This window comes from Anas acuta, chromosome 1 (genome assembly GCF_963932015.1).
Source record: "Anas acuta chromosome 1, bAnaAcu1.1, whole genome shotgun sequence".
NCBI lineage: Eukaryota > Metazoa > Chordata > Aves > Anseriformes > Anatidae > Anas > Anas acuta.
Genome location: NC_088979.1, coordinates 6,209,120 through 6,221,304, shown reverse-complemented (window position 1 = coordinate 6,221,304; position 12,185 = coordinate 6,209,120). Strand labels below are relative to the sequence as shown.

At 39.6% G+C, this 12,185-nt stretch overlaps 1 protein-coding gene across 3 annotated transcripts in view; it reads right to left on the bottom strand.

The window, feature by feature from the left end:
* PICALM (phosphatidylinositol binding clathrin assembly protein) overlaps positions 1 to 12,185 on the bottom strand; it is a 64,745-nt gene that overhangs the window by 30,505 nt on the left and 22,055 nt on the right. For all 3 annotated transcript variants that reach the window (XM_068656921.1, XM_068656985.1, XM_068657070.1), the window contains exons 2-5: positions 6,058 to 6,200; positions 3,874 to 3,949; positions 2,471 to 2,573; positions 323 to 416 (exon numbers count right to left, since the gene is read on the bottom strand). In XM_068656921.1, coding sequence (XP_068513022.1) covers positions 323 to 416; positions 2,471 to 2,573; positions 3,874 to 3,949; positions 6,058 to 6,200 — 416 coding nt within the window. The remainder of the gene's footprint in view (positions 1 to 322; positions 417 to 2,470; positions 2,574 to 3,873; positions 3,950 to 6,057; positions 6,201 to 12,185) is intronic.

Below are 12,185 nucleotides of genomic sequence, written 5' to 3'. Positions count from 1 at the left end.
AATGTTAACATTAATTAACAGAACTGAAGAGAGCACAGAAATAATCAACTTTTACATGAATAAAATTATTATACAATGTGCACAATTAGCACTGATTTAGTATGAAGCATTCTCTCCAGTTAGCATCACTTTTTTTTTTCCAGTTTCTTGAGGTATATCAGTGAACAAAATGCATTTTGCTTTTCAAACTCTGTGGATAAGATGAACAAAAAGGAAAAACATGGAATCAGGTTCAAGACCTTTAATCTTAACCTAATTTACAAGCTTGTAGAGGTTGTACAACAATCAATAGTGTTTGATGTGTACACACTGCTAAACTTACATTGAAATCAAGAAGTGCATCCATTTGATTTTGTATAATCGGTACAGTTTTTAGAAGTTTTTCTGTGCTCATTGTTCTCATCACTCCATCAGCCCTGTTTGTACAAAACAAAAGAAAATCCTTTGAGTGAATTTTGAAAGCAACTGTTAGCGAGAAACAGAATGTGGAAAATAAAACAGGTCAGTGAAAACATTTAAATTCATACGGCCATACAAAGCAGGCATTTTGATGTTTAAAAACGCTGTCTAGCCAATACAGCTGTAATAACTGCAGTGCACAAAAGCCCCAATTTTTATTTGGCCAAAACATGACTCCAAAATGAATATTTATTCTGAGGGAATGAAACTGATATTGCTTAGAAATATAGCAGTTATGACGCATCAGGTAACCAAAAAAACACTCCCAAGGTTTTTTGTTTTTTTTTTTTTCATGAAGCATATTTTTACCTATGCTTTTCCCAGTACCTTGATTGTTTCATGTCACTCTAGATTATTTTCTTTCCAACTGAAAGCAGTAAGAATGAAAAAACAAGCTCGGTAGTATGCTTTTCAAGCTTTTCCAGAAAGATCCAGAGATTACATGACAATTCCTTTTAATGGTGAACCACCAATGTCTGGTTGTTTAATCGCTCAGAATAGACTAAGTGTTATTTTGCTGTCTGTTTGAAAAAAATGCATGAAGTTACTACTAAATATCCAAGAAAAGCAACAGCCAAGGAAGAGGTCGAATCACCTCAGTGACAAGAAACAACTGCTGCCTGTAAGACAAATCAGCCAGCCTTACAGCCCATCTGCATGCACACAGCAAACCAAAGGGTTCCTGGAAGTGCAAGTCTGTGCATCTGCACAGAAAAGGCTGTGGCTGTTCTCCAACCTGGAAGGCAACAGGCAGCTGGCTGTGGTCAGCTTTCTGCTCGAGCAGTTTATTCCCTCCTAACAGCCAACAGCAACTGCAACAAGCCCAGTGTGAAAGGGCACGGGTGCAGTGCCATGGAAAAAAATGAGGTGTGGAACCAACAGATTGCTGTCCCCAAAACAGGTATTTCTCCTAGCTCATAGAAGTACCTCCAGGCACAAGCTAGGGGCTTAATAATTATGCTCTTTAGGCCTAAATAATTCACCTCTTTAGGCCTTAAACATCCCGACTATGAAAAAGAGTGTGCATCTCTAGCAGATCTTCAGCCACCTGACCCCCTCCCACACCTGCTGTGAGGCTAAGAGTTGGTGCTGTTGGGACTCCAATCATCTCTGAAGGCAGAAAGAGTAAAATGAATCCAGGGATTCCCCTTTTACTTTATCATTAGAGTTTAAAACAAAATGGGCTCTACAGTATTAGCAATGATACGTAAGGGATTTGGACAGTGTTCTCAGGCCACTTCCACTGCTGCAAGGCAGTGGCAGATGGTATAATGCTATGGTCAACCCCCACTTAATTTTAAGTTAAATTTTGTGAGTGAATTAAGATTTTTTGCAACACTAAATTATCCTGTTTATGGATGATAAAGGATGTTCATGTAAAACTATGTTTTTTGAACTTTAAAAAACACTGCTTACAGAGGTAACGTACAAAGAAGAAAAGTCTTTTAGCCATGATTAGTACACTTTCTCTGGCCTCTCATGAAGGTGATCTCCTGATAAGTAACATGATGATTATCCAATTACTGGTGCTTTACATTGTTATTTTGCATGCAAAACAGGTACCTAGTCTCAAATAACCGATTTCTCTTGAAGGAGCTCACTTTCAAGGGAAGTTTTTAATTCAGGTAGAGAAAAAGCAACTGCCACAATATCTTCTCAAAAGTATGAGCTGCACTACCTTTACAAAGGCAATCAACTTGCCCCCAAATTTATCAGTTTTTCTTAATATACTTTGATGCATACCATTTTTCATTTCTATATATTAAACTCAAAGTTTACAAGAAGTACAATTACAATAATTGAAGTAAAATATTCTGGCAATATATATTACTAGAAAGTTGATAGTGTGTGTTATGGGGCATATCTAAGCGAGGAAAACAGACATTAGTGTGTAATTTCACAAATATTTTTATGCACACAGCACTAAGCTACAAACAACATATTTCAGCTTTAATTACAGATGTATGTAAGACAAAACCTCAAGACAAGCAAACCAAAAAGCAGTTCTTACCCTCTTTTTACTTTTGTGAAGTCAAAAGCCACCTGTCTATAGGAAACTGCCTTTTCATTCAGATACCTGCTATACCGCCTGATAAATGTTGACATGTCATACCCTGAAAAAAGACGTTTCAGAAACTTATTACTTGCCCAGTCAATTAATAAACAAAAACCTTACTCTAAAAGTTCAAGATACTAACACAAGACAGCTTCGTTATATTTTTGCCTGGTATTCATTAAATTTTTGCCTGGCTTTGCGAGATTAGTTTGTGCTACCAAGAATTGAGTACATCCTTGTATTCAGCAAGTAAACCCAACAGATAATACTGCAAATAGGTAGAAGAACTAAACTATGTAGAAGTTTACACTTCACTTCCTAAGAGAATAACTTTCAAAAGCAAAACAGGATTTTTATGCAAATTTCCTAAAATTAGGAGCGAAATTGCTATAAAAAAAACCTGTATGATGCACTTATGAAGATGTTTGCATCAGCTCCACAAAAGAAGTGGATTGAAGAAAACAAAAGAAGGCATTGAAGGAAACATTAGAACGTGATAGAAATTTTACAAAAATTAAGACAGTGTTGACAGATTAACAGTTATCAAAATATTTCAAAAGGATGCAGGCCAAAAAAAATCTGTTCATAATTTATGCTGGGAGCATGGAAATTGAGACTCAATAAAATGAGGCAATTTGGTAGACCCTTGGCTATGCCTGAGAAGGCAGCTGTCCCTAGGCAATCACCCAACATAGCAGGGTCAGTACACTCCTAGCAAAAATTACAACCAGCAATGCAGAAAGCAAAAAACACCTCATGGAAAAAAAAAAAGTGAAGCTACATGCACGATCAGAACTGCATTGAACTGTAGTGTAGCAGTTTGGAAGAATATTCCAGTTAATAAATCTGAACCAAGTAAAAACTCATTTACCCACAGAATTTAAAGAATTCAAAGGTTATTTCATTCATCTCAAAAATGGATGAAATAGTCTTTAAGCAATTCTGAAATACATTAGGTTGGGTTTTTGTTTTATTGTTTTTGTTTTAACACAGCAGTTTGTGTCTCACTCACATACTGAATCCAATGCACGTATGATGCATTTTGAAATTTAATTTACTAATCAAAATACACCTCTCCAAATGGAGAAGTCTTCTGAGAAATAGCAAGAATACTAATTCAGATCTATGTAACTAAAGATATTAGAAACTTTTACAAGAATTATTTTGAAAAGATGCACCAAATTCCACCAGCATGTAACTTCTGCCATGCCACAACAGCACTCTAAATTAAGAAATGCACTCTGGGGTAAAATACACAGAAAAATTACTTCTTCAATGACAAGGGTCCATCAAAATTACTGACTTGCACTTACTGCCTGCCAGCACACTACTAATTTTTAATGAAAGAGATATCTTACCTTGTAATCCACTTTTGTCTAGGAAATTGCTCAAATTAAACAATGTGTTTCTGGACGCCAGATACTGGATAAAACGCTAGATGAAAGGGAAAAAAGTAAATTATTTTACTATATTACCAGTGAGCTGGAACTGAGGTAACAGTAGTAGAAACTCTTGTTATCCAGGTTATATAAAATTTAGCTTTTAGGCTTTAGAATTGATTTCAAATCTGGAAATTATTACAAAAACTCAGCTGAATTTTCATATGAAGTTATTTCAGTAAAAATAGTAAAAATCTGTGAGTAAATTAAAGTCACAGATACTGCATGAAGGACTGACTGAAAGACTGTTTATTTTAAGCCAGAATACCGTACAGGAAGTTTCTAAAAAACAAACACACAAGTCCTCATTCTGTATGCTCAAAGTTGTTTCACTAACTTCAATTTTAAAACGGTGAATTTAATTTTACCAGTCTGCCATGGAATCTTTACTCAGCACATAATTTTAATAAGTACTTAGCTTAAGTATGTAAATAAGGTAACAGAGGTTTATTTGCTTATAAATTAAGCATTAACTAAACATAATAACCCATATAAAACATTACAGTACCATACTTAGTACATCTCAGGTTAGTTGCACATAATTCCAAACTGTTTCACAAAATAAATGATGTGATTTTCATCTTTTAAAGACATTTCAGATCACTGGCAGCACATCTTCAGTTATCAGGAAAAATAATTTTATGAAACACTCTCTAGAGAGTGGCTACAAATATAATCCAGACAATCATTCACTTGTAATAACATTTTCACTGAGGAAAAACAGTTCTGATTAGTGTAACACGTACTAAATTATTTTCATTAGCATAAATAGATAATAGACTAGAGGAGGGTAATGCACTCAGTACTCAGCCATAAATGAATTCACTTCATAAATGAAGTGAAAGCTGGAGGACCAAACGCTTCTCAACTTTTACAGAGGGATTTACAGATTCTTTATCACCTTCCAGACATTTTCATCAGCACTCAATGATTTCCTTGTTTATTGCTCAAGTAATATTTCTAGCTGTGAAAAGTTTAATCTCGAGAAGCACTCATGCTCATAATTTCTGTAACACACTTGTCAAGTAAAATTTGTTTGGCAGCTTTATTCTTAAAATTTTAAGAACTTCAGACAATGGTTCTGTGAATATCTTTAATTACTGTAAAGTGTATCAGTATCAGTTTAAAATTTGTACCAAGAAGTGCAAGCACAGCAAAAGCATAGAGGCGATTTTGGAAAGTATCAATTAGCCCAACAATGATGCTTAGTGTCAACATGAAAAGTTTGCCCTCTTGTGGCTTACTTAGCTTCAAAGGATAGATCCAGTGTATTTGATCAAGACCAAAAATGCTCTCTCTGCAGCTAACCTGCAAGAGAAACCTGTGCGTGTATGTCAATGTTTGTATTTTTTGCACATATGTATGCAGGCATGCATTTTTTATTTATTTTTAATTTAAACCTCACAACCCAGCCACAGGAAATACAAGAACGCTGAATGCAAACAAAAGTTTTGGTCCTCTCTACAGAATTCTACTTGTAATTTTCTAAAGCTATCCCTCAACTCCAAAATTCACACAGCTTATATTGTACTGCTTGCAGTAACAAGCAATGTTTACAAATACTTTCTAATAAAACCTGACAAGTATAGAAAAGCTTTGCTGTTTTTTAAACATAGAAAATCCAAGCAGCTGCTATGTTTGGAAAATAAAGCCCCATAGGAATTCATGTTGTGGAGCAAACCAAACTTACTGCTTTTTGTTTAAATTGGGGTTTTATTCATTTGTTTAATTGTTCAACAGGATTTGGTGTTACCGTGATGTTCACACTCAAAACCAGCTCCCAAACATGCAGCTCCCTTCACTGCAAAAGGCTGGAAAATGATAGTAGAAATCAGTTGGGAGCTGAGTTTTAAATAACTAAAATAACATCACAGGAAAAGGTACCTCCAGCATTCAAATCTGCATACAGGACAAGCACTACAAACTTCGAATCAGAAAAAAAATAAGTAGGCAAATACAATAAATCTTATGTTCCTGCAAAGTTGGACATAAAACAGGCTGAAATAAAGATTTTCTTTCAAAGATTAGTGGAAGAATTTAGCTGAAATTTATAGGAATGAAGTCTTGTAACCGTTCTCAGAAAAATATCATTTGCTGTATTACCTCATTTCCATACACCATTAGATGATGGGTTGTGATGAGAGATTTGAAGACCACTACCCAGCTACTGTTGGTCGTTCTTTCAAACAAACTGTCCGCCAGCTGTGGGATGTTCACATTCATCTCATTTGTGCACTGGATTAAATCTGCAAAACAGACATTTTTAATTATTATTGCATTTTCTGTGACAGAAGATCAATAACATACTAAAAAATCAGTACGCTAATTTTATAAATGAATATTTCCAACGAAAATGGTGGGACTTTCCAGGGAAATGAATAATTTCTTGAAAAGCACGGTGTCTTTGGTCCACCAGAACCTCATAATACAAGCTCCACTTTCCTCACTGCCAAGATTCCTGGTCCTCCTTTGTTGTTTTTTTTTTTTTTTGTTTTTTTTTTGCAGTTGCCTTAGAAAGTCCTGGAACAGAAGCACCAAAGTAATTTACACTACCTCTAACAACTCCCAGCTTCAAATATCCAACACTTTAATGACCAAATGAATTCTTACTTGCTACTACTTAATGAAGCTTTGCTGGAAGACTAGAATTAATTTTAAGTATGAATCCTCCGATTTTTGGCTTCTAAATGGTCTGGTAAACTCTTGTAGCCATTGGTACAGTGTGAGCAATATGAAATACAAATTGCTTAAGTCTTGATACAATACAATCAACACCTTCAAAAGTGTAACAGAGGAAGTGTCAAATGAAAGAACACACCTCTAGCTATAATCCCAGAAGCTGACAGGTTAACTTAGTTAAAACATGGTTGGTTCTTCTTAACAAATCATGGTTAGGAGCACAGCAGAGGCCACGTTTGGCTAGCTGAAAGAGGATTATCCAATTTTTATTCTGCCTGGATAGACAAGACCTAGTGACTCTTCAAATGGGCATTTAAAAATGTTACCCTGCCTACCTTCCTTCTAGCTTTGCTAGCGTCAGGACTGTCACCAGGAGAAGACAAGGTTGAAAAACCACTGAAATAATAAATAGCAGTCCAGTCACTTAGTTTCAAACACTGATGAATGAAGAGGTGATTTAAGAGCATGACGTTACAGTAACACACACAGAAGCAACTGTTAAGATCCAAGGGTGACATAACACCACTTGCTAGTTCTGAATATGAAGCTTTAACTTTGCTCTCCACAGTTATCAATGACATTTAACTATTATTATCACCCCAAAAATCAGTCACTGGCACTCAGATAGCCTTACCAGTGAGCATCACTCAATAAGGATCAGAAATCAAGCCCCATGCCTGTGTGTGGTCTACTGGAAATTGAACTGGAGACTTTCACCTGAAAGGTTTCATTCACCCTTGAAGGCAAAGCTCTGTCCTGCCATAATCAATCTCTCATTGCAAAGGACAGGAGACAGGCGGGAAGCTTTCTTCAGACACACGAAGCAGACAGCACAGCCACCATAAACTCGGAACCGGTGCTGTCAGGACTGGAAGAGCTGCCATTTACAAGTGTAATTAGTAAAGGAAGCATGCAGGAAATGACTTCCCCATCCAAAACATTTTGAGATGGCAAGATTAGCCCTTCCTTTATCTACAAGTCAAACCAGGATGACTCCAGGCACTCATGACCTCATCTTGAAGTCACGGTTATCTATTACTGGGTGATGACTTTTGGTGTTAAGACAATGCGAGGATATTACTCAGCAAGAGAAGTGCTCTGAACCGGATCATTAAAACCAAGCCCTGCAGCCTCGTCTCCAGGCCCTGCCACCGAAGGAACAACCCGAGCTGTTCTGTGCGAGGCTACCTGGCAGCACCACACATCAAACACACAGGCAGGCATCACGGGATGGCACATTTTGCTCTAAGAGGTGCAACAAATGAGAAATGGAGAACTTCTATGATTAAATTCAACATTTGCAAACTAATTGATAATCCCAAAGAGGTGTCACTTGAAAATCCAGTACCTAAAGTTACCAGAGAAATCCCATCCCTTCATGATGGGATCTTCTGCTGAAAGATGTGCTTAAAAAAAGACTTTGGGATCAGGCTTTAGGATCTGCTGCTGTGTGTAAGAGAAAATGGGCTCTGTGACAGCAGCAGCAGATCATCCCTCACAGGACTGATGAGTGTTTGTGTGAAAAGCATATGAATGAACTTGGGGGTGGGGGAAGAGAGGGCAGGCACGTTAGGGAAGGAGAAACATCAGCCAACTGGGAGAAAACGGGCGAGAAGAGAAGTAAACAGGCAAGTCTGGCCTTGAATGGAAGGAAATGCATTTGCAAATGCAAACAGGGGGAAGAGTGACTGCGAAATAAGTTACCACAAAATAAGTTTAGCAAGATAAGAAGCTTCTTCTTGCATAAAATGCAGGTTGAACAGATGCACAAGTGTGTTCAACAGAAGATATTTTCATCAGCACAGATGCTTAATAGCCTTGTAGGTCCTTCTACACTAAAGTGCCTACGTCAGACGTATTCTGGAAAAGTTAAATCTACCCAAAAGCTTCTTTGGAAGTGTTTGCATGAGGAATGCTCATCAGGTAAAGAAATACACCAGTGATTTGTGTGCTAGGCAGGGCAGGAGAAGCAAGCAGCGAGGTAGCAGGAGGGACACGGCGCCCCGCATCCTGCTGGCTCACCAGGACGAGCGTCACACGCGGTGTTATTTATCCTACCCCACAGAGAGCTCTCATTAAGGGAGGGAACAAATGTATAATTAGTTTCACCGTCCTACGCCTCACACGAGGTGTCTCACACCTGCCCATCAAAACACCAGCTGCGTGTTTGGAAACCCAAGTGCCCAGAGCAGCGGATCTCGGGCCCCAGCACCCAACCCCACGGGCAAGGCACTGAAAGGAAGAGATTTCACCTCGGAAAAGGCCAAAAAAACATAAAACAACCCTCGGTGAAAGAGCGGTGACTTTCAGGGTGATGTTTTGGCTGTGATCTCGTTGTGCAAGGGGCAGACAAGGAGGGTTGATTCCTTACCCCCACTTTTCCAGCTCCAAAAGCATCTCCAACTTCCACGGTGCATGACAGACAGCACGGAAATGTGAAATAACCAGCAGGGATCGTCGCTGCAAGGAGAGCAGCGCTCAGCAACAAGAACTTCAAGTTCAGCTTGTCGCTGGCTGGGACGGGCGTACACAGGAGGCTCAAGCTGCAATTAATGCACGGCCACGGATGCGGCTGGGGACAGACAGGCCACGGGGATGGCCAGGGCTGAAGGAGGTGGCTTGTTCATCTGCACCATGTAAGGTTAAAGGGGTGGGAGCACAGGGAGGGAACATGAAAGCTGTCTTTGATTCACAGCAGGTCCCTGGAAGCAGCAGATGTCACAGCAAAGGAAATCCACAGCACAAAAAGGGGAAAATCTATGCAGTGGAAGCAGTCAGGTACCAGAACCTGTAAGAAACCATGTTTTTAAGCTTACTGCGGTCAAATAGCGGGATGGTTTGTGGACCTTCTGAAGACTTTGTGATTTTCTGCCCAGTCAGTGTAAAGAGAATGAGAAAATGGGCACACAGAACAAAGAAGTGATGTACAAAGTGAGGGGTAGAGTCTGGAAGAGTAGCCCAACATACATGTATTTCAAATAAAGGTTTCAAAGCCTTAAACCTCTACGTAATAAGAGGGTTTGCAGAATTGTTTCACCTACCTACATTCAATCACACACCAAACTTCAGCAAAGCTTTCAAAATTATACAATTTTCTTAGAAGAGGCTTTTTTAACTAGAAAATACCAAATCATTTTTATTACATCAGGTGGAAGTCATCTAGCAGTAAAAACTTGATGTAATTTTTTTTTTTCCTTTTTCAGCAAAGCAAGACCTTTCTAGGGAATCATGACAAAGCTCTGGCCTGCAGACTTTCTACCGACACTGAGGATGTGCAATTGCACCCACACTGAAGCAATTCTATTACTTAAAGCTGCTGAGGTCAGCTGGCACAGCCTGTGCAGCATCGTATTGTAGAGTACCCTGGGTGGGAAAAAGGACGTATTTGCTCTCCCAACCCAGATATCTATAATCTTTACAGCTGCTCGGCCTTCCTTACGGGCCTGAACCCAATGATTCATTGTTTTTACTAAAGCATTACACACCGATAGCTGGTTGTGCACAGCAGTACAAAGGTGAGAGGCACAGCAAGACCGAGGACTCACACCCAAGGAGCAAGCAGCTGTCTGTGCACAAGGCTGCTCTGCTGCAGCGTCTCCAGCACACCAGGCGTGCAGCTGAGGATTAGCCAACACATGGCAAGAGATGGCATGGACCCAACGAGGCAGCCAGGATACACGGTTAAGCATCAAAGGCGGTGCCACAAATTATCCTAGAGAGCACGTGGGCTGTCAAGATGTGCCTCTGACCCAACTAGAGCTGGAGGAGCAGCTGAGGGAATTATTGGGGGTGATTGGCCTGGAGAAGAGGCTCAGGGGAGACCTTATTGCTCTCTACAGCTACCTGAAAGGAAATAGTGGGGAGCTGGGGCAGCCTCTTCTCATAGTTAACTAGTGATAGGACCAGAGGGAATGGCCTCAAGTTGTGTCAGGGGAGGTTCAGGTTGGAAATGAGGAGACGTTTCTGCTCAGAAAGAGCAGTCAGGCACTGGGACAGGTTGCCCAGGGAGGTGGTGGGGTCACTGTCCCTGGGGGTGTTCAAGGAAAGGTTGGACGTGGTGCTTGGGGACATGATTTAGTGGGTGACACTGGTGGCAGGGGGATGGTTGAACCAGATGATCTTGGAGGGCTTTTCCTACCTTAATGATTCTACATTCCTATGACCTCATCTTGCACAAAGCATCCTCAGAAGACAGAGCCATGAACAACTACTTTGCTTCCCCACATAAAGCAGCCCCAGGTTACCTAGGCAAGTTTTTATGAATTTCTTCGTAGAATCTAGCTCATATTAACTCAGTGAGATTAACAACATTTGGCTTGAAAACAGACTTCGCTACCTCCGACCATCAGCTGCAGCAACCTGAACGAGACGACTCGAGGCAAGCCAAAATTACATCATCAGCCACTGTATGTACTCGAGGTATTTCCAGAGGTTTCACTGCACCTCTCATTTTTAATGTTTCTAGGTATTAACATGAAAATATTTCCAAGAATCGGCCCTGCCAGGCCAAAAAGCATGCCCTACACTTCCAGGTACTCCAAAATAGCTCAAGGAACTGTGACAAAAGCTTATTTTGATATCTTCTGCTTTTTCATCTTTGGTATAATGAAAGATGCTATCTAGAGTTAAACACCAAACGCAAATATGCTTGAACATGCTGAATTATTTTGATCAACAATTACTTGCTCAGTTTCTACATCTATAGCTGATTGAATCTGAAATCATGATTGACTGAAAGACTGAAAGCCCCATGACTACTATGGTGAAAGAATTCATCAACTGAGCTTGCTTACAACAAGCTCCTACAAAATACCATTTTTAACTTTTTTTTTTTTTAAATCACGTGGAGATAACTTGGGAAGCTACATCTGAACGAGTGATTTATGGAGCAATAGTTCCAGTAACAGTTGTGATGAAGGACCTCATTATCCCAGTATTAATAAGAGAAGTGAAAATATGGCAATACACGCTTTTTTTTTAAAAAAAAGATTAGCTAAATTTAGCTTATATTTTTTTTTGGCTTATATTTTTTTTCTGAATAAGAGTGCTTAGCTCTTCATTGATGTATATGTGTATATTGCAGTTTTATGAAGCTGACTGGGAAACAACCAGGAACCAGGTGCCTCAGCCTTGGAGAGCTACTCACCCACAGCAGTCAAACCAGCTGCTACTGGAAGAAAAAAAAAAAAAAAAAAAAGCAAGTTGCAAGCCCAGCTAGAAATTCAGGTAGTTTGCACTGCAAGTATTGGCCAACTTCTTTATTTTTTAAAAGCCTGTGAGAAAACAAAGCTCCAAAAGTGGGTTTCAGAAGATGAGCAGGTCAGTTGCCTGTTGCTCCTGTTTAAAGGATCCAAGTTTCCTCCTGAAGCCATCCAGTATGCGAGGGGCATCGCCTGGCTGGCGGATTTCCTCTTGCCCCCTAGGTGGTAGTGCTGTGAAGTCTCCGTGTTCCCTTGCACAGCTTCTCACGGGAGTCAAGCTTGTGTTTGACACTGCCCGCTGGCACAGAAATTGGTGTCACCAGCACAGCATCGCAGCTATGTATGAGATTT